The 24,764-nt window shown below is 34.5% G+C and overlaps 1 protein-coding gene across 1 annotated transcript in view; it reads left to right on the forward strand.

Moving 5' to 3' along the window:
- LOC149563862 (Major facilitator superfamily protein) overlaps positions 1 to 24,764 on the forward strand; it is a 47,380-nt gene that overhangs the window by 7,375 nt on the left and 15,241 nt on the right. Inside the window, exon 2 of the mRNA XM_089826994.1 lies at positions 23,584 to 24,204. Coding sequence (XP_089683120.1) covers positions 23,585 to 24,204 — 620 coding nt within the window. The 5' untranslated portion in view covers position 23,584. The remainder of the gene's footprint in view (positions 1 to 23,583; positions 24,205 to 24,764) is intronic.

The following is a 24,764-nucleotide window of genomic DNA, read 5'->3' on the forward strand; positions in this document are numbered from 1 at the left end:
TTATTCAGCCTTTGGCATTGTCTCAGTCTATATTTGGAGCACTGGCTAACAATTATACCTTCCCATATACAATTTATTTGGCATGTTTTTAAAGCCCAGGTTATTAAGCATTTGATATACTTTTTATGTATACCTAGCACATCAGCCTTTGCATATTTTAGCATCAGATCCACCAAAAAAACACCTGAACTTTCACCCATAAGCATTCAAGGTTAAAGGACCTCTAAACAGCCTCAAAGGAACCTGGCTGAGGCAGTGCTTAAGCCAAATTGAAATAAGTCTCGCACCTAGCTTTTTGGGTGCTTGGCAAAATGGTATGGCCTCAGCCCAAAAATCACTTCAAATATGGTTGGCCAGGCATGTGGAAATCTGTGGATGTAATCACGAAGAATTTTGAACCCTTCAATGACATCTGCAAGCTGAATATGCATCGTATGGGACAAAATTTCAAATGGCATGACCAGCAGCACCAAAACTGAGAATGCATCAAATTCACACCTAAAGCTTTGAAAATCAGTTTTAAATCTCTCTTCAGAAATCTGCATTCAATAGATTTAAAAAATCTGTATTGAAACCCCAATGAGCAAAGAGTGTGAATAACATTGGTGATTCTCATCTCAGAGCACTATAAATCAGCTAGGGATTGTATTCCAAATCCAAAATTAGCTATCTAATCAGGGGTTATACCCTCACAAGATCCAGGGAAGAACACACAGGTTCAATCCACATTTCATTATGTGTAGTCTTTTATAACCACAATGAGAGCTCAACACCTCTATTTATAGCCTTGAAGGGATAATAAGCCCATTTGAAATTTAAAATAATACATTTCCCACCCAAAACAGTTTTCAAATATCTCTTATGTGTAAGTTCCCTTCCACTAGGCATTCACTTTAGGGAGACATAACACGATTTTATAAAATATAACATTATAGGTAAATAATTTGAATAACACTAGAAATTTAATTTATATTTTAAATACCTCTATCCGAGTTGCGGAAGTGTTGTCAAGGCATCAAAAACTCAATTTAAGCATGCCAAAACTTAATTGATACAGCGTGATGCAAACTGGTGCCAACTCAGACTTACTAGAAATAGGTTTATTCTCCAAGGAGTTTGGAGAACACCTTGGGATTTCAAAAATGCTTCAAAAAATGTAAATGCAATCCATGACAACAATTGGGCTCAAATCCATCAACGAGAACGAAGAAAGACTGAATTGGTGCACTTCAAGGTATGTTGATTCCTCTTACCATTAACAGTTGGCCTATGGGAATCTAGGAATAGACTAATGGCCATCCTAGCTAATTAGGCTCGAGAAGGAGACTTTATAGTCGTCCCTCTCCAAAATTACTTATCCCGAAACAATTGCAAGTTTAGATTTTAAAGTCTCCTCACTCTTCCAGGTAGCATCCTTGACAGTTAGGGCCTTCCACTTCAACTATTCATTGATGGCCCTCTTCCTCAAAGTATGCTTCTGGTAATCAATAATTGCATCTAAAACCAACACAAGCTTCCTTTCCTCATCCAAAGGTAGCAACTCAGAAGAGGGAACAGCATTTTGTCCAAGTGCCTTCCTGAGGAGTGATTTATGGAAGACATTATGCACCTTGCTACTCTCTGGTAGCTCCAGCTCATGTGCCACCTCTCCAATCCTCTTTTAGATATTGAATGTGTCATAGAAACTGTTGAGGAAGTAGCTTCATTCAGATTGAAGCAGATAGAACGTTGATTTAGTAATATATAACTATGTTACAGATTACATACACACGCGCGTGCGCGCACAGACATATATATACTTGTATAAGTTAAATGTAATCTCATATTATTATGACTGCATTCGCCAGTAAGAGCTTCCTTATAATTCTATCGATGTCTTAGTATTGCACTTGTTAAGTAGTACCGATTCTTGTTTATGGTAACACTAGTTATCGGTCAAACTAAACATTAAATCTCCACGTAGGGATATAACCCCGTAAGGATCATACCCCTACGTGACTACATCATTTGGAAAAGTATTAATACAACCTGTGCTTGGTTTGAGAGGATGATAAATAACCACGACAATCTGAAGCTCAAGACAAGAAATTGATATTGGTCAGTCAAGCAATATTATAAGTTACACAGATAAATATAATTATGAGTACAGTCAAGTACTCTCTGTTACGTCTTCATATATATATGATCTGAATTACTCAAATTCTCAGATTTCTCTGAGATCTTATCTTAGTTATAATAAAGGTTAAAGTCTGAAATACTTGGACTGTTATACAGTCACTCAGACATATTCTGAATATTAATTATTCTCTCTAGATCAGATTCATTTCCCTTTACATGGTATCGGAGCTTAACTAGAGAAGAATAAACATAGCCAATTTGAGTCAAAATTATCAAGAATTCACAAACAGAATTACAAGTGAACAAGATTGTGAACGTCATCCGCCTGAAAATGAACTTGATAAGACATCGTGGAAGAGACGCAACAAGGCTAAGAAAATAATCATTGATGCTGTCAAAGATCACATCCTTCCATCAATAGCAAAACTAACATCTGCTTATGAAGTGTTTAAAACCATTCAAAACATGGTTGAAATCAACAATGCAAGCAGATTACTCACTTTAAGACAGCAACTCTTAAATATCAAAATGATTAAAGGGGAGACAATTTCATCTTACTTCTTGAGAATCACTGAATCAAGAGATCAAATTTTCTGCAATCGGAAACAATGTTGATGATTTGGAACTATCTCTAATAGCTTTTAGAGGATTACCAATCTCATGGGAATCTTTTATCCAGTGCATTAGTCGACCTTGTCTACCTAAATTCGATCAACTCAAGAATGATTGTACTCAAGAGGAGTCTCGACTAATCTCAAGAGGGATTGGTCTGAATAAAGAGAGAGAAATTCAAGCACTAAATGCAAACTCTAGCAACAAAGGGAAGAAAAAGAAATTCAAATGAAAGAGAGTAAATAACTAGCAAAATCACAAAAACAAAGATCTCTCTAAGGTCCAGTGCTTCAAGTGTGATAAGTTTGGACATACTCATAGGATTTTCCTAGAAAGGAAGAAAGCTCAAGCAGCCATAGCCAAAGTGTTAAAGCATGTAGCTTCGATCGGACGATGATTGTGATCAAAAATCTATATACATATGTATATATATGTATATGTATATACCAGTATGATTTTATATATATATATATATATGTATATATATATATAATCATACTGGTATATATATATATATATATACCAGTATGATTTTATATATATATATATGTATATACCAGAATGATTATATTATATATATATACATATATATATATATATGTATATACCAGTATGATTATATTATATATATATATGATTATATTATATATATATGTATATATATGTATATACCAGTATGATTATATATATATATATATATATATATATATATATATATATATATATATATATGTAATCCCATTGTATGTCATTCTGCAATTGATTGCTGCAGTTGAAACCGATGAACATATAAATATTATATCTAAGATCATATCTCAATCATGATCGTAACATATTCCAATCACTTTGATTTAAGATCATTATCGATCTGTGTAAATATCATTATCGGGTTGCATATGAACTGAGTTCATTATGATCAGTAATATATGTTTAGACTTGTGTTAAGTCTAACTAACTCAAAATGGGTATGATAATCAAACACCGAATAGGTGTGACAGTGAATGGTCATGTCTCCATTCGAAGATATGCCCATTCACTCTCACACCCCTCCTTGTTATATATATACTCAATCTGCCTGATATTGCAAGGCATCAAAATCTATTAATGCAAGCATATCAAAGGAACATAAGCATCACATATACAAGAACATCTCTGTTATTTTTGTAGTGCTATATACAGATTCTGAAGTAAATCTAATTCATTGGCATCTGTGTGTAAACCTGCAAACGAAATCATGCATCAGTCAGCCTTATATTGAAATTTGTTTAGAAACTTTACATTCTATCAGAACCTTGTTAAGGAAGGATCTCATTAAGTTTAAGAGATCAGATTTCACATTAAGTTGCAGTCTCTCATTATTCTTCAAGATGACAAACATGTTAAGATTTGAACACCACCTCACAAGTGTTGACAACTTCAAATCCTACAAACTTCGTATAATGATGTTATTAAAAGAGAACAAATTAGAATCCTTTGTAAAAGAAGAAAAAGAAGAACCTAAAGATGATCTAGAGAAAACTCTATGGATTGAGAATAATGAGAAGACCATGAAAATAATGGTGGATGTTGTTCGAGATCACATAGTGCCTATTATGGAAAAACATGCAACAACATATCGCGTGTTTAAAGCTCTTGAAAATGCATTCGTAGTAAATAACACTAGTAGAAAACTTGCTCTTAAAAGACAAATGAATAATATTAGCATGAATAAAGGAGAATCACTAAATGCCTTTTTTATGAGAATCACAAAATTGAGAGGTCAATTATTTTTAGTCCCTTATGAGATTGACAACCACGAGTTATTCTTAATAGCATTAGGAGGACTACCAAATTCTTGGGAGTCATTTCTACAAGGTATAAGTGCAAGATCTAAAATTCCAAAACTAGATCAATTAAGATTTGATTGTCTTCAAGAAGAGTCAAGACTAGTGACTAAAGGAAAACATAAAACCTTAGATGAAGACATTCATGTTTTTAACACCAACTCTCATAAGAAGGGTAAGAAGAACACCAAAAGGAAAATAAACTTTCATGGAAAAGGACAATCAAAATAGAAGAAAGAATTGTCTAAAATTCAATGTTTCAGATGTGATCAATATGGACATTATGCCCTAAATCTGCTTGATCGATCAAAACTTCAAGCATCATTTGCCAAAATTGATAAATCAATCAAAGGTCAAGATTCTAAGAAATATGCCTTCTAATTAGCCTTGTCTAGTCAAATATTAACCAAGTCCAACACTTGGATAACTGACAGTGGATCTTCAAGACACATCACTGGATATCAAGATAAACTAGAAAGCACGCAAATAGAAACAGATGAAGAAGTTACAATTGGGGATGATTTTGTATATTCCGTAAAAGGAATTGGGACCTATACCATCAAATTAATATAAGGAAAATTTATTCAGCTTTCTGGAGTTCTATATGTACTAGATATTAAAAAGGAATTTAATATCTATATCAGTAGTTGAAGATGATGGTTATAGAATTACATTCATGGAAGGCAAAGCACTAGCATGGGAAAATAATTCAACTATAAAGAAGGCTCAAACAATAGGGATAAGCAAGGACTACTATATTGGCTTTGCACTAAGACAAATCATGCACTTGTTGACGAGACCTTAGATTCAAATGAAATCTGGCATAGAAGATTAGGTCATATCAACTTTCGTGCCCTAACATCTATGGAGAAGTTGGTAACTGAAATGCTCAAATTAAGTCAAATTCAAAATGAATTTGCAAAAGGTTGTGCCTTGGGGAAAAACACAAAAAAGTCATTTCCTCATAGTTTGAGCAAAACTAAAGATGTGTTAAAAACTAGTGCACTTTGACATAGGTGGACCCATGTCTACATCCATAGGAGGGTTCTTGTACTATGTGATATTTGTTGATGATTTCTCAAGGAAGACATGGATATACTTCCTTAAGTGCAAAGAATTTGAAGATATTCTTTCTAAATTTAAAGAATTCAAAACTATCATTGAAAACTCCTTAGAATAGAAAATTAAAATTCTAAAAACAAATAATGGGAAAGAATACACCTTTGAAATATTTAAAGAATTTTGCAAACTTGCTGGGATTAAGAGGGAGTTTACAGTTCCGTACAACCCTCAACAGGATGGAGTTGCTGAAAGGAAAAATAGAACCATTGTAGAAGCTGCTAGGGCTATGATAAATGATCAAAACTTGAGTATGTCATTTTGGGCTGAAGCATCTAATACATCAGTCTATATTCAAAATAGACGTCCTCACTCACATTTGGACAACAAAACTCCTGAAGAAGCCTTTCCAAGTATGAAACCTGAAATTAGCCATTTGAAGATATTTGGATGTCTTGTGTATGTTCATGTACTTAAGGAGAAAAGGACAAAGTTAGAACCTATTGGAAGGAAAGGAATTCTTATTGGTTTTAGTGAAACCGTAAAGGGTTACAAAATCTACATACCTGGACATAAACAAATAGAACTCAGCAGAGATTTCATTTTTGAAAAAGATATTGCTTTCAAAAGAGCCAAAATTTCAGATGAACTACATACAGATGACTTATCCTACTCCCTAGAAGAGGCTCCTGCTTTTGAGATTTAAGGGGAGTACCCTGAAGTGACTTCAAATGAAAATGAGATACTTACTGAGACTCAAGAAGAGAGTCTTGACAATAATTCTAAGAGGCCACTTTGGGAAAGAAAAATTATAGAGGAAAGAGATGAATTTGCAGCACTTTCAGGGACATTCAAAGAAAGCAAAAGACCTCGAAAATTAACATACAATGCATTCATGTGTGAGATTCCAAACTTTGAACGTTCTAATGCTTCTGAAGCTCTTAAACATCAAGTTTGGAAAGATGCAATGGTAGAATATTATTAGTCTATACTAAAAAATGATGTTTGGGATATAGTTCCTAGACCTAAAGGAAAATCTGTTGTTTCATCCAAATGGCTCTTCAAAGTTAAGTATATTGCAGATGGTAGAATTGAAAAACATAAAGCTCGTTATGTGGCTAGAGGATTCTCTTAAATGGAAGGAATAAACTTTGAAGAAACTTTTGCACCAGTTGCCAAGTATACCTCAGTTAGAACGGTAATAGCCATTGCAACAGTTAAAGGTTGGAAAATTCATCAAATGGATATGAAAACTGCTTTTCTAAATGGAATGATTGAGGAAGAAGCATACTTGGAACAACCAAAAGGATTTGTGACTCATAATGTTGCCTCTTATGTATGTAAATTGAAAAAAGGCTCTATATGGACTCAAATAGGCTGCCCGAGCATGGTATGAAAGGATTGATAATATCTTCTAAGTCTTGGATTCACCAAGAATGATGTTGATCCAAATCTTTACTTTAAAGTAACTAAAGGTGATATGTTGATTCTAATCCTTTATGTTGATGACTTTTTGATTACAGGAGAAGACCATCTCATTAATCAGCGTAAGAAAGAATTGACTTCTGAATTTGACATGAAGGACTTAGGGATTCTTCATTGCTTCCTTGGATTGGAAGTTCATCAGAAGTTTGGAAACATCTTCCTACATCAAAAGAAGTATACTGTCGATATTCTGAAAAGATTTGGAATGTGGAATTGTCGACTTATGTCAACACCTACGGAAAGCAACTTACACAAACTGAAGGAAGCAAGTACTGAATCTAGACTTATTGATCCCACTTTATACAGACAGATAATTGGGTCTCTGATGTATCTTGTGAATACTCGATCAGATATTTGCTATGCTGTGAATGCATTAAGTCAGTTCATGTGTGAACCTCGAGAAATACATCTTGTTGCTTTGAAGCATATATTAAGGTACCTTCAAGGCACTATTGGGTATGAACTTAAATATGGGAATACCAACTTGGAGTTGCATGGATGTACTGATTCTGATTGGGCCAGAAGTGTAAAAAGACCGAAAAAGAACATTAGGATGTTTTAGTTTAGGATCAGCTATGATCTCATGGATTTGCAGGAAGCAAGCTTCAAACACTTAGAGTTCTATTGAGGTAGAGTACATTGCAGCAGCAATGGGATCAAGAAAAGCAATGTGGCTTTGAAAATTGCTTTCTAGTTTATTCTGTGAGCCTCTGAAACCTACCACTATTTACTGTGATAACCAAAGTTGTATCAAGTTGTCCGTGAATCCGATATTTCATGATAGATACAAGCATATAGAAATCCCTTACCACTACGTAAGAGACATGGTGGAAAGAAGAGCTATTGAGTTGGAATTTATTAATATAGGTGATCAAATAGCTGACATTCTCACCAAACCTCTTCCTAAAGTGAAGGTTGATCATTTTAGAAAGAAACTTGGTATGGTTGAAATGTAAGTTTACAAGATTGAGTCTCAACTTTGTCAATTTATATTAATTTTAATAAAGATGTTTAAAGTGTAAACTCTTTTGTCAGATGTGTGACTCTATGACTTATGGTACAACCCTATGTACATTATTAAAAGGTGATAATCTTATATAATGAAATGTTGACTCTAACGTTATAAGGTGACGACTTTACAATGATTAGATTACTATCATGATGAATATCATGTGACTTGATATTCATAGACAAGTCATGATAGTTAAAAGGACATATTGATAGATAACATGTGACGTGATATTTGTAGAAGATCAGTATGTTCATTTTATCATGGTGGGTATTATGTGACATAACATCTATGGATATACCATGGTCTCTTATGGTAGATATCATAAACTTGACATTTGTGTACACACCATAATTAGAAAGAATATCATGAGACTTGATTTTCTTAAGTATATCATTAACTAGGTGATATCGCTTTTCAAATAAGAATTTATATATATATATATATATATACACACACACACACACACACACATACATATATATGCACTTTGTCTTCCCTAGCTACGAGGGAGTGTTAAAGCATGTAGCTTTGGTCGGACAATGATTGTGATAAAAGATCTATATACATATGTATATATATACTAGTATGATTTACATACATACATACATACATACATACATATATATATATATATATATAAACCCGTTGTATGTCATTTTGCAAATGATTGTTGTAGTTGAAATCGATGAACATATATATATTTTATTTGGGATCATATCTCAGTCATGATCGTAACATATTCCGATCCCTTTGATTTAAGATCATTATCGATTTGTGTAAATATCATTATTAGGCTGCATATGAGTCGAGTTCATTATGATCAATAATATATGTTTAGACTTGTGTTAAGTCTAACTAACTCAGAATGGGTATGATAATCAAACGTCGAATAGGTGTGACAGTGAATGGTCATGTCTCCATTTGGAGACATACCCATTCACTCTCACACCCCTCCTTGTTATAAATATACTCGATTTGCCCGATATTGCAAGGCAACGAAATATATTAATGCAAGTCTATCAAAGGAACATAAACATCATATATACAAGAACATCTCTATTTTTTTGTAGTGCTATATACAAATTTTGAAGTAAATCTAATTCATTAGCATCTGTGTTTAAACCTACAAACAAAATCGTGCATCAGTCAGCCTTATATTAAAATCTGGTTAGAAACTTCATATGAAGTTACAGAAATTGAAAATCCTATATTCTACCTAGCTTTATCAAGTGAATTAAACTCAAATAGAAACACTTGGATAATTGATAGCAGAGCTTCAAGACACATAACTGGGTTTAGGGACCAGTTTGAAAATTTTGAAGGAAATTCAACTGAATAAGTCATCATTGGAGACAATTCCACCTATTCAGTGAAGGGAATAGGGATCTGTTCAATTCAAATAAGAACTTGGAGTTACTTAACAATTAAAAGATGTTCTCTTTGTACCAGGCATAAAGAGAAACTTGGTTTCTATTTCAAGTCTAGCTGATCAAGGCTATCGTGTCTCCTTCCATGAAGATAAGGTGTTATTTTGGACTAAAAATTCTAATATTAAGAATGATATTCCTATAGGATCTAGAGAGGGTAGCTTATACAAACTATGTAATACTAAAAACATGTGCTAAGCCATAAAATATCAGATCATAATGAGATTTGACATAGAAGATTAGGACATCTTCGATACAGTGCCTTACCTACTATAGGAAAGATTACTAATGGATTACATCACTTAAAATCTGAACATATTGGAATTTGTAAAGGTTGTGCCCTAGGGAAGAACACTAAAAGGTCTTTTTCTCCAAGTGAACATAAGTCAAAAAATGTACTAGAACTTGACCACACGGATTTATGTGGTCCAAATCAACACCATCATTAGGGGGATTTTTGTATTACGTAATATTTGTCGATGATTATTCTAGGAAAACTTGTGTATATTTTCTAAAACTTAAGGAGTCAAATGAAGTATTGTTGAAATTCAAAGAATATAAAGCCTTAGTGGAAAATCAATTAGGGAAGAAAATAAAATCTCCAAGATCAGATAATGGGGGTGAATATATATTTGAAAACTTTAAAGAATTCTACATTTATGTTGGGATTAAGAGGGAGAGTACAATACCTTATAATCCTCGACAAAATGGAGTTGCAGAAAAGGATAAACAAAACCATCATAGAAGCAGCAAAAGCCATGATGCATGATCAAAACATACATTTTTTATTTTGGGCTGAAGCCTCAAATACAATTGTGTACATCCAGAACAGATGCCTCCACTCAATCTTAGAGAATATAACACTTGAAGAAGTCTTTACAGGGATTAAGCCAGACTTAAGCCATCTAAGAATATTGGGTTGCCATGTATACATTCTTGTTCCCAAAGAAAAGAGGACTAAACTAGAACCCTCTGGGAAGAAAGGAATATTTGTTGGTTATAGTGAAACCACCAAAGGATACAAAGTCTATGTTCTAGGACAAAGATCAATTGAGATCAGTAGAGATGTTAAATTTGAAGATGTAGCCTATAAACTCTCTCTAAACACCGAAGATGATTCAATCACAGAATTAGATACAATTGAGAATATTGTAGAATATTATGAACCTCCATCATCTAATCTTGAAAATGCTGAAATTTCCAACAAGAAAAGACCATTATGGGCAAGAAAGATGATTGAAGAAAATAATGTAGAACTTGATGAAGTATTTAGAGAAAGTAAGAGAACAAGAAATCAAACATGCTATGTTGCACTTATGACCGAGCTTACTAAAATTGAACTGTCAAATGTTGAAGATGCTTTGACATGTCAAGCCTGGAAAGATGCTATGATTGAGGAATACCAATCCATCCTCAAGAATGATGTCTGGGATGTTGTACCCAGAATTGCAATCTTGTAGCTAACTCATTTCAACAGCCTAAGATCCTTTTGATTAAATAAATACTTGAGGCTATTGTGATCTGTTTTGAGAATAAACTTACTTCAACAAGGTATTGTTTGAACTTGGCAAAGCATGCATTATTGCAAGCATCTCATAGATTGAGTAGCTCTATGCTCCACCTTTAACTTTCTACTCTCAAGTGATTAGGTGCTTATTTTGCACTATGACAATGCTTGTACCATCACATGATCCATCACATCCAAGCTCAAATGGTTTGGAAAAATCAGGGATAGCTAAGACACAGTATGTGCTCATGATTTGCCTTAAAACGAACAAATTATTTAATCACTGAATCAGATTAGACAAGGGCTCTCTTTTTGGTGAGATTTTTAAGTGGGACAGTCAACTATGGAAAACCTTTAACAAACCTCCTCTAGAAGCTTCAAAGTCCAAAGAGTATTTGTAGGTGGAGGGTGGTCTAAAATTGCTTTGGTTTTTTCTTAATCAACACTAACACCCTTAGAGCTGATTATGTGGCTAAGGTATAGAAGTTATGTCATTCCAAATTTACATTTGGATTTCTTAGCATATAAAGACTTTGCCTCAAGAATGCTCAAAACCTCATCTAAATGCCTCATGTGCTCCTCTCATTTCTATTGGAAATCAAGATGTCAAAAATAATCAAAACAATTTTTTCGATCTACTTGCTGAAGACTTGATTCATGCAAGACTGAAGTATGTCAAGTGCGTTGGTCAAGCCAAAAGGCATAACGAAAAGCTCAAAATGACCAAAGTGGCATTTAAAGGCATTCGATGGCTGTTTATTTTATGCCTTCCTCGTGAATCTTTATTTGATGTTAATGCAATCTCAAATCTATCTTTGAGAAGTAAACAGGTCCATGTAGCTCATCGATGAGCTCATCAATCCTTGGAATGGGTTACCTTTTTTTGATGCTCTTTTTATTTAGAGCCTTGCAGTCAATGCACATATGCATAGTTCCATCTTTCTTGAATCAACATAACTGTTAAAGAAAAAAGACTCTTATTTTGGTAGATATGAACCATCTCCAAGAGCTCTTTTATTTCATTCTCTATCTCATCCTCATGTCTCTTCAATTATATCACTCTCCAACTCTATCACATGCTCAATGTCCTTCTAAGGAGGTCTACTTGGAGGTTTTTTCTTGAAAAACCTCATTTTTCTTGGATAACAAAGATCGCATATCTAGATGATAGTTGTTTTTTCCATATTTGTGATCATAGGCATGATACACACTTTATTGTCCACTAAATTTGATCTTGTCCAATCAACCTCTCCATTAGTTTGAAAGTGACAACTTGAGGCCCTCCATTAAGCATCCCTCTTAAGACCATTTTCTTTTCCACTAATTGAATTTCAGTTCTATGGTCTGAAAATTTAAAGTGCTTCCCCCAAAGTTTGTAGCCATTGAATGCCCAAAACTGCATCTATATCTTCAATGCTAATTGTTGGCTGTTGGCTTTGTGTTGTCATTGTTGTTGTTAATGAGTGTGGCTTCACTCAGATGATTCCAATCGATGAAATCAAATGTTTGAATGGCCTATTGGCCTTAAACATTTGATATCTAGCTTTCTCTATTATTATCACGGAGCATTATTATTATTGATAATAAATTATCAAGTGTGTATATATATATATATATTATTGATAATAAATTATTGTATATATATATATATATATATATATATATATATATATATATATATATATATATATATATATATATATATATATATATATATATATATATATATATATGTATGTATGTATGTATGTATGTATGTATGTATGTATGTATGTATGTATGTATGTGTGTTTGTGTGTGTGTGTATTATATATATGAGATATATTATACATATACATATTCTATATATAAACTATTATCATGATAATACATTGAGCAAATATATTATTTGTGATAACTAATATGAGTTGAGATACATCTCTATGGGAGACATGCCTCTTCATATCATATACATATTCATTGTATGAGTAACTTGAAACGCACAAAAATAAAAAACAAGTGCTATTACAAGTTATAGCATTACAAAAGATACATACATTGAGATCTTTAACACTCCTAAATTTTAACATGGTATTAGAGCCACGTTGATTGAATATGATTGAAGTGCAAGGTTTAAGATCTTTGGATCTTGTGGCTAGCTATGAAATATGCCAACATGGCATGTTGTGATTGAAGTGTTGGGTGAGGCTGCATGGCCTCTATGTGATTTGGATATGCAAAGATGGATTGGGGTTTTCTTGCTCAATTGAATTAGCCCGCAGGCAAGGTTAAGATGTTAGATTTGCACGGTCCCCAAGTGGTTTGTCCAATTTGCCAAGTGGGATCTTGACATGCAGACGTGGCCAAGGAGTATCTGAACCCTCAGTTCGGAAGTCACTTCTATGTGCTTGATAACTAATCTATGGATGCCAAATCAAGTGAATGTCATGTTGGTTCCCAAAACTGCAGATTGGAAATCCAAGAGCCTGTCACTTCTCCGATAGGACTTCTCAATCAGTTCTGGCCAATGATTGGGAATACTTCTCGATTCCCTTGCACTTAAGGCTTCGCTACACCTAGGCGGGTAGACCTTCTCCTCAAACCTGTTTACTTGGTTTAGAGCTTTTCTAAAGTGAATTTAAGTTTTGGGAGTTCTCCGGTTGGCAAAGTCCTTGATCTCGATCAAAATGAAACTGGATGCTGAGTGTTTGAATTGAATGAATTGTAAATATTTGTAAATAATGGATTTGATGCTTGTAGGAAGGAAGTTATAGATTTTCTGACTTCAATAATAGAAAGACCAGTGCCTTTGCTCATTTGGGCAATGGAGTCAACTTCAATGAAGATTTTCGCATAAAACTTTATAATGTTCTACGCACTTATACTGCCAACAATTAAATAATCAAGATGCGACAGATCAAATATTTATGCAATCTTAAATTATTCCAGATTGAACTTTAACTCCTCTAAGAGACAAACTGGATATAGATACGGAAACAATTTGATATTTCACAATATCTATGATGATCCTATTCAAAATGCTAAATGACCGTGTCCACTTATCCGACATTTCAACTGTATACAAAATTCCAAAAAATAATTACAAAGGACGATTCATCTGCAATTTAAATCTCCATGCCATTTAAAAATAAACAAAAGACATTTTATTTTATTATAAAATTAAAATAATAGAATTCATATTACAAAGCCATATTGAGCCCTTATTCCTCCATACAAGTAGATATAAAATGCTTTTGGCTGAAAGTGATTGTTCGAATTTTTTTTTTGGAATGTGTCTTTTATCATTATTTATATCTTTCTACTTTGAAGATGTGACTATTCAAAGAGAAAAGTCATCTCTTTTAATTTGAACCACACTCCTTCAACATTAAATACATATTAATTTAATATTTTTTTAAAACCTTCTTAACTATTGGGAGGACTTGTATTATTTGCACTCTCTAATACTATTGTTCCATATACTTAGTAGATTTTCTAGAGTTGATTGAAATTTGATGGACATCAACGACATACTCATTTCACTTGTTTTAGAGCATCCATTTGCTATCATAGGTTCTGCTTCAGATAGACTCTTCTTTGAAGAAAATATTTTTCTTTGGCAGCAAACGACTTCCCAATTAATTTCTTTGTGCAATGAGAAAGGATTTATCAACATCATATCCAACTCTGGCGGCATCATACAAGAATGGCTGTTGTTAATCTATGTATCTAGAAATTGTGCATTGAACCTTGGCAACAAGGTCTTTTATTTGCAATTTTTCTTCCTTGCGTTCATTCTTCATTGGCATGATAATTGTCAAGTGTGGCTTCCATATTCCATTCCAGCTTTGTTGGCTCTGCTCATCTGTGCTTCGTTCCAAGGTTGAATATCGTTGGGCATTATGCATAACAAAGCTTCTCACGACACCATTTCTTCTCCAATTATCCATTTTGTGTGAGTCGTGTCTTTCATCGGGTATTGGTTGAATAGTTCCGGTGATGTTTTTCATAATCTTATTCCATTGACTTCTAGCTTTGACGATATTGGAGTTGAATGTTCTCCTAGTAATTTCTGGGCTGTAGTATACAATTATCATATCCATGAGTCTTAAACAATAATCTCATCAACACCCTTGATGGTATATGATCTGCACAAGAGTATCTTGGTTATTTGTGACAGTATTTCAAATGCTGAAATGAAAGATATCCTTGTTACTTTTCTGAAATTGGAGGACCCATTGTGGATGTAACATTCTCTATGGTAGCTAGAGCGATCATCACCAAATTCTTGTTTGACTTAAACCAACTGGCTTTCATCACCAAATTATTGTTTGAATTAACCCAACTAGCTTTCATCACCAAATTCTTGTTTGAATTAAACCAATTGGCTTTCATCACCAAATTCTTGTTTGAATTAAACTAACTGGCTTTCAATGCCTCGAATAATTCTACAGTTACATCAGGCTGGATATGTTTGTTTGTTGCTTCAAAAGTTCTGTTTATCGAATTTATCAATTCTGGATGAACTTGGTAATCAACATATCTTAAATCTTTAATTAGATTGGATGTAATCTCTCCACTTATGTCTTCATGTGGTAGATTATCAAAACCAGTCTCCCAAGAAAGAAAAGTTGAATCCATACTCAAGCGGTTAAACCTTGTTGATGTCAGTTTTTATACCACATAACATATTAGCAATTAAATATCTGATACGAAGTGTCAAACACACAATTCCTCTCTTGAAAAGTTAATACTCATGGGACATGAGAATAACTCCAATGTTCCTTACACTTGTGGATACTAACTCGGTATGTCGATGTAATTTGCCGGTAATCATGTAGGTGGGCTTACGTTATTCCTTCATGGCCAACTTGGATTTTAGGATGATGGTAATGGTGATTTGGTACAAGTGCCAGATGATGTTGATGGTGATGAAGGGTAGTGTTTGAATGGCTTATGCTTTCTTAACCTTCTTCAAAACCTTGACTAATCAACTACTCGCTATTCTACTCCTAATCCTATGAATGGAAAGATTAGAAAATGGATGGGGATCGAATCTAATGAAAGTTTACCAGCGGCTCTACCCTCATAGATGCAATGATTCAAAGGAAAAAGAACTAGTTTACCACACAAGGCTTCCCCAACAAGCCACTAGGATGCTAGTAGCCTAGTTATAGATCCGTATCAAACATCTACTAATATCACCATACAATTAGCCATCTACTTCTACTCTGGCAGCATGAAATGAAATCCTACTTTTAATTTGAGAGATGAGAAGAACCATGCAATACACCAAAATGATCATGTATATCCACCATGCAAGCCACAACAATGAATAGAGAACAATTTTGATAGTATTTTGGCAACAATTCTCCAACATAACTCCCCCACAAATGAGAGCAAAATGGCCTTATATAGAGGCTCCAAATTACAATGAATGGCCGAGATTAAGAGGCAAAATCAAGGGCCAAGATTATATCTTACAAACCTTAATTAGGGTTACCATTATTCAATCAATTACATGAGGGCACCAACTTTGTGGGCCAATGAGAAAATTACAATAATTTGTCAACCAAGGAGAACATAGAACACTTGGCATGACTTGATTGCATGCACATGAAAGTGCCACCTCATCAACCTTATCTTATAAATCTATTCAATCCTTGAGATAAGGTGAAGCCTTGGATGCTTGAGCTTGTCCTTAGAAACTTTCTCATCACCACTTGAACTTGCTTGTACTTGATGTCCTGACCTTGAAAGGATGAGGTCTTCATGCACTTGGGGTAATCTTGTCTTGGCCTCGATGGCTTCCTTGGATGCGAACTTCTTTGCAACTTGAGAGCCTTGCTCTTGGTCACTACCTTGAAATCGAACTTAATCTCCCCCATTATCCTTGCCTTCCTGGTCTTCCAACCTTCCCATTCGAATTCAACCAAGCTAGCTTGCACGAATAGCCAAGCCTTGCCTAGCCTTAGATATTTTCAAATCTCTTCTACTTATCCGCTCTTTCTTGAAATTGCGGGGCTTCTTGAATCTTAATCTTCAATCAAATTCGTCCATCACCCGATTTCATTCTTCACCAAAGCTCGCACTTCAACCTTTGCCAACTTGCAATCAACTAGAAGGGCTAGGACCCCATGTGGAATTGCTTCTAGTTTTGCACTGCCCTAAGTTGTAATTCTAGATTTTCACTTATAATTCTAGCCTAATCAAATTTGCCCCTTCCATTTGCAATTTCATCAATAAAGAAGTACATCTAGTTTTCGGATTGCATACCTTGAGCTAGGCCCATGATCCAGTTGAGAAGCACCATGAGATTGCCATATTCTGATTTGAAGTCTGCCATTGTGAGCCTCGATGTTTTGGTGACTCCTTTCTTTCCTTCGTGCAACCAATTCTGCTTTTGTAGATCTTTGCCATGGGGAATTGTCCTTCCTCTAGTCTATCCTTTACCTGTATCATATTTACTGTACTGACATTGGTATCGGTTATTCGCATCATTTTTGAGAAGAAAGTTGTTTTGGGCATCATATCCTCTTTGTCTTTCTTAGTATTTTTTCCCTTAGGGTTCTTGCTTGCACTAACATTTACCATCCTAAACACTTATTTTTGCCCCTTCGTTCTAAGTGATATGGACTACCATTATCGATCTCCAACCTTCTTTCTATCGATGGATTCTACACTTATTTCTGCCTCACCAAGTCCTATCATGACACTTATCAATCTCCAATCTTCAACCTAGGGGTGAGACTACCATTTATTTCTGCCCTTTCATTACCTTAGGATGGATTACACTTATATCTCCCAACTTCAATCTAGGGTGGTCTAGCTTATTTATTTCTGCCTCGCCAAATGCTCTATCATGAATTCTACACTTATCAATCTCCAATCTTCAACCTAAGATGGGATGATGAAGTGGTGGATGATGAATGCAAAAACAAAGAGAAGCAAAACTAGACAAGAACAAAAGAGCGAAATCCGCTTAAAGACCACTTTCAACTCTAAATGAATTGAACTTACCTTTACCAATGATTGAGTATTCTTTTGAATTTTGGATCAGATCTAAGAATTTCAAGCTCCTTGCAGATATTGATGCCTTAGCTGAAGAAATCAAAATTCTGCCCACTTGAAATTGCCCATGTATGTGCAAAAAAATCAGCCTTTAATCACCTATTTCCTTTTCCAAATAATACTATCCAAATCTGATGCAAAATCGCAGCTCCTCAAGAAAATCAGACTTCCACAAATTTTGGCTCCACAAAAATCGCAACTCTACAAAAATTGCAACTCCACAAAATTTGGCTCCACAAAATTCGCAGCTCTCTATGGAAGTCAGACATCAATCAAGAATCATTTGGGGCAAGGAAAATCAGGTCTGTGTTATAAAAATCGCCAAAAATTGCCCTATAAAAAAAATGCCAAGGAAGAAGAGTTGCTCCCATATGCAAAACTGCCCTTTGCCAAAAATCGTCCAAGGAGGAAGAGCTACTCCAAGCATGGAAGAGGAAGATGGAAGAATGAGGAGACATGGGGAAGGAGAGCCTTCTTATACCCAATTCACTTGCCTTCCCTAGCTGGCCGATTTGCACCCAGGAGAGGAAAAAAACAAAAACATTAATTAGTGCACAATCTGGTCCCAATTAAATGATGAGCCAAAAATTAATTTTACCCCAATGAGATTTGCATTAATTGCCGGTTAGACCAAAATTGCAAAAATAAAATTAATAAAGCCTTGGAGATGCTAAATGTTTTCATTTAATGATGATTTAGTAATTAATATATCATTAAAAATCGGATTTGGCAAGCCAAAAGCAATTTTTTCAATTTTAAATTACTAATTTCTTTAAATATTTTAAAATCTAACAAAATCTAAATATTTTAAAATCTTGTTCATCTTTGCTTAATCCTCCACATATATATTTGGAGCTTTATCATTTCTGTAGAAGTTCTAAAATTGAATTTTCAATTCAGGGAATTCAGAGGTTAATTAATTTGGAAGAACCATTAAATATTTGGTAAGAGTAAGAAAAAGAAGAATAGAAAGAAGTTTGTCATGTTTGATGTAATGCAGAATTGTTCAATGATATAAAAGTGGGAATTTACATTGTGGGGGTAGGGGGAATAATAACTAATGTTCCATTCCCTATAAAAGTATTCATTATCTTTGAGTATTACATTTATTTTTTATTGTAGTCTCTTGCTTATATGTATGAACAATAAGAGCCATTTGCCTTGATAACATCTGGGATTATGAAATATCAGGAGTATGGTATGCCCAAGAATATCATCCTCCTTATTTAAAAGGGAGTGTTAATGAGTGTAGCTTCAGTTGAATCATTCTAATCAATCACATTTGATATCTATCTTTCTCTATTATTACCATGGAGCATTATTATTGATAATAAATTATTAAGTGTATATATATGTATGTATGTATCATATATTATACATATACATATTCTATATATAAATTATTATCATCATGATAATACATTGAGCAAATGTATTATTTGTCATAACTAATGTAAGTTAAGAAGAGACATGTCTCTTTGGGAGACATGCCTCTTCATATTATATGCATATTCATTTTATAAGTAACTTGAAACACACATAAATTAAAAACAAACGCTATTACAAGTTACACCATTACAGCAGATACGTACATTGGGATCTTTAACACATGTCAAACTCGTTGATGTTGATGACTATGAGAAAGATATCATTACTGTTTTGCTAGTGTTTCCATCATTGCCAAAGAGGGAGATTGCTAGCAATACGTGTTTAGTGTTTTTATTGATGTCAACTAGTTGTTTGCATTGATGTCAACCTGATGAAGAGATGTGTTGTTTGATGTGTGGAAACTAATAGAGATTTGGTATTGAGTGTTCAGATTTTGTATAATAGTGTACCTGGAAGGTGATAGATAGTATGGGAAGCTTAAATATGCAGGAAAGAGTATTTGAAGTCCTTATGGGAGACTGCTCTGCATTGCTCCACATAAGAAGTAGGAGGCACGTGGTTGTAGAGTTAATGAGTATGGTCTGCGAATGTTTTGATTAAGTAAAAACAGGTTTTGAAAGGACTTGAAAACTTTTACAAAGAGCGAAGCAAAGTATTGATAAAAGTCCAAGAGAAATTGTGTGTCAACACCAAAAAGATAAACAAGCCAGAACAAAATGCCCTACAACGACAGGCAGATGATAAAGACAGCAAAAAAACAGTAGAAAGACAACAAGAAGACAGCTATAAAGTCTTTAGGAGGTCAACAGCCTGATCAGCCAAAATGTTCATGTTCACAGAAAAAGCCCTCAGCTCATTGATCTCTTTATCATCCATGACCTCTGTCTTCTTCGGGTTTTTCCTTGTGCATTTGCTGGGGCCATGATCATCCTTCATCTCCTTTGTACCCTGGTTCTTTCTCCTCTACTCCAGCTTATCCAGCAGAACCTTGGTATTTTCAGCAATAGCTTTCAAAATGGAACAACTCTGATCAGAAGTCTGTGAATGTTGTACGATCATGTTTCCAAGGTTACAAAAGTTTAGAGGGTGAAGTTGTTTTTGGCTGTTTGGTGACAATGGTGCTAACTATCAAGATTGGCTAGGACTAGTTCGGAGAATGCTTCACAATGAAGTTTCCTAATGTCTATGCAATATTATTGTTCATATATTTTTTGTTTGCTTGTTTAGCAAGTGGAGATATGTCGTTTTCCATTTAACATCATTGTTTCTGTTGGTCTTTGACCAACTGGGTGGATTATTTTGATTTGATTAATGGATTTTTGGCTTGGATATGCTTTGGAGCAAGAGTTAATAGGTTGACATGGATCCTATTATGCTGTGGTTATTTTGATATGTGCATTGGGGAATGATTTTGGGCTGTCTAGATAACGTGTTTTAATGGTTTGCTACATGTTACGTTTTATGCCGCTTTTGGACGATGTTGTGTTGCATACACTTTGGTTAATTCAATAATGGGAGGCATGTTATGATGTTTTTGGGGCCCCTTTATCTCTTGGGGTGGACCACATTGAATGAAAGTATTCATGGTGGCTGACTTTCTGTAAATGTTACTTATCCTTATTGTGGCTGACCTAGTTGAGGTTTTTGATGATCAAGTTGATATATAAAGGCAAGCGGATGTTTGAGTTGAGTATGGATTGAGTGTGGATTGAATGTGAAGTTAGTGTGTGAATGTAGGAGAGTAGATGTGCAAATTGATAATATCTTTTAGAGTTGACCTGCGAATTGATATGTATACAGGGAACCATATTGTTTTAAATTGTTGCTAGCTTTTTGAAATGCAACTCGAGATCCTTTTTATCAAATCTCTTGATGAGCTTGATCATGAGCTCATAGTAAATGGTGGTCAAATTGTGGTCTTCTGTGACCAAGCCATGGTACCACCACTTATGGGCTGCTCCACTAAGCTGCAATGTAGTGAATTTGATTGCCTTATCCTCAAACATAGAGTCAAACAATTGTCCAATTTCTGCATCCAAGCTATAGCAATGCAATTGTCATTCTGGTCGAAGTGTGCCCATGCCACCTTACTAGAGCATGCTGGAAGTCTCTCTGCATTGTTGGACCTTTGTACGCCACTCTATTGTCCCTCTTCTTTCCCGGACTTAGATACTGATCTAAAATCAAAAGATCCTGAATCTAAGCTAGTAATGAAACATACTTTATATAAGCTGTTCTCATCACATCTGCTAAAAGTATGTGAACTTCATGAACAACCTATAACTCCTCTGTATGAATAAATGTGGGCTGAAGTTGTCTCGGAACATACCCTGAAACTGCTTCAGTAGTTTGATATTTTTTTTTTTCTAAATTCCCTTAGATGACACCTACTGATTCTGTCATTTGATTGCATAGCAAAAACAATCTCACAGGCTGGCAGGATCCAGCTCAAATATCATTGCGATATCTTGATTTTTTTTTTAAAGTATAAAACTACAGCTCACAATTATAATTGTTTGCAGGTTTCAACAAATGATATAAATATGAAATCATCCCATAAATTATAGTCTAATAGTTTATTCTCCACTCAGATATGATGTTTAGAATATAGCCTAGAAAGGCCAAATTAGTCCCTTTTGGTTGCTATTTTGCAGTAATCTATTAATCGTTTCGAAATACATTTTTCTGTCCTTGGACTGCCTTAAATATTTCTGAAAGTTGCTCTTGTAATGCTATTGCCAGTTGGTAGTTGGATATTTAGTCCAAATTGAAGTTTACCAAATTCACACAATGATGATTTCCATGTGACATTACTCGAAAAAATTGTGGGTTTTGTCCTCCAACTCCAGATCTAGAGGGGTTTCATCCATGGGTTGATTGAACCGTCATGCTTCACAAGGAGTAGAATCAAATTATAAAAGTCTTCTCAATCTTCTCCTTCCTTGCTCAGTCTCTTTTAAATACCATTTACCTTCCAATGGTCACAACTCTTTTTGTCCCTTGGAATAACTAAAAGTAATCTTTAATTATATCTAGTAATATCAGTAATCCTTCCTGAAATTGTATCCTCTTTTTGTATGGAGGATCCACCAAGATTGCCAAGCTCTTCAAGTAATTTTTACTTCAAATCATTTTCTTCAAAGTCTGGGTACTCCTTTGCTTAATCTCAATTCTTAATTTTGTGTTTTTTCTTAGTGCTGGAAGTTGCATTGCCCTTAAGAATTCATCTGCTGTGTGAATTTCATACGTCTGGTCATGTTCACAGGTTGTTGATATAGTTTAAATTTCAAGAGGGGACATTATATAAATTCTATACTTAGGACATTATGAAAAGAAAGCATGCTGCTTGTATTTCCTTCTCTTATCCCAATTGTCTTTCACAATTCCTTAGAATTGCTCAAAATTCTAATATATGGATTCTATAATCTATTCATTGTGTATACCATGGCTGCAGAAATGACTTGCGAAATGCATGATCAAATTCTCTGTACAACCCATAAAAACAGTCATGGCTGTTTTTCTTTCTATTACTAGATTGTTTCCAAGGTTAGCCTTCCAGAGAACTAAAGGTGCCTCTTATTTATAACATCAGAAAGTGAATATGCTTTAGCTTCAGATGATTTCTTCTGGCCTTGGAAAATTGCGATTGTAACAAATAGAGTGTTGATTGTTGACGGTTCATGATTGAAAACTTTCAATTATCAGTGGTCAACTCAATGGAGATAGTGTAAGTTACATGATTCTGGAGCTGTCTCTATAGATTGGAAACTTGATGGAAAAAGAATAATCTTTATATTCATTCAGTATTCTTTAATTTTGTTGTTTGGTTAATAATGCAATCACTTGCTTTTGTTTAAGAAAACTGCAATCAAGTAATTGTCTTATGTGATTTCTGCTTATTCTTCTTCATCGCTAATAATTTACATAACATTTTAGTGAAGCTTGTATTGTTTCTAATATTCCATTTCCTAATTTTGAATTGGAGAAAGGAACTCATTTGGTTGTTTAAGGATAAACTATCTTATTTTCTAGCAACTATTTATATATGAATCGAATATGATCTCCATTGTTTGAGCTACTGTTTTATTTCCATGTCTACAGAATGAGAATGATTTGGGGAGTTTCTATATCCCTTATTCTTATAAATTTGACTGCTATTATGGAAAAAGCTGATGAGAATCTTCTACCATCTGTGTATAAAGAAGTTAGCCAAACTTTCAGTGCTAGCCCTACTCAGCTTGGATACCTTACATTTATCCGGAACTTTGTGCAAGCTGTCTCATCTCCATTAGCTGGCATCTTGGTTCTTCATTATAATCGACCCACAGTTCTAGGTATAGGTACAATGTGCTGGGCATTGTCAACAGCAGCAGTGGGCATGTGCCAATATTTTGAACAAATTGCATTTTGGAGAGCAATTAATGGAGTAGGGCTGGCAATTGTCATACCAGCATTGCAGTCATTTATTGCTGATTCGTATATGGAAGGTGTCCGAGGAATTGGCTTTGGGTGTCTCAGTCTTATAGGGTCCGCAGGTGGCATAGGAGGCAGCATTCTAGCAACAATACTAGCTGGATATACTATTTTGGGAATACCGGGTTGGCGTTGCGCATTCATTTTAATGGCACTATTGAGCTCCCTAATTGGATTGCTTGTGCTTACATTTGTTGTTGATCCAAAAAAAACACTGCCATTTTCTTCCAAGAAGAAATATTCTAGCGAGTAAGTTTCTCTCTCTTGCAATTTTCTTCATTTGTGTCATCTTTTAATATTCACTGAAAGTTGAGATAATTGAGAGAGGAATAAATTGAGGTGTACAGATGTAGGAAGGTGACATCTTTGCAGGATCCTTTTAACTCTTGTGAAGGGATAAGTTTTTACATTCACGTGTTCTCGGCCAAATAACCATATAACTAAAGCTTTTCTCTAGCCTGTTAGCCTCAAAAAGTAAATCTGAACAAACTACACTAGGTCATATAGAACGCATGTATATGCACATTACTGTTTCTAAAGCTTATGTTTTTTCTGCAAGATCTTACGATAGCTATTCACAGCCTTCTATTGCAGAAAATTATCCATTCTTTGTTTTGTTAGGATCTAATGCGGGCAAAGTCAAGAGAACACAAATGTAATTCCTTTTTTTTTGGGTGGGGAGGCTTTTGAGCATTTGTCTATAAAATCTTTCACAAGGCTAGAGTGCTTCTTGTACAATTTTTATAATTTATTAAGTTACTGATATTGTATGGAGTTTTCTTGGGGTTTAGTTGACCTGTAGGCTATTT

Source organism: Cupressus sempervirens, chromosome 4 (assembly GCF_028749045.1).
Source record: "Cupressus sempervirens isolate cs-2001-9-10 chromosome 4, ASM2874904v1, whole genome shotgun sequence".
Classification (NCBI taxonomy): domain Eukaryota; kingdom Viridiplantae; phylum Streptophyta; class Pinopsida; order Cupressales; family Cupressaceae; genus Cupressus; species Cupressus sempervirens.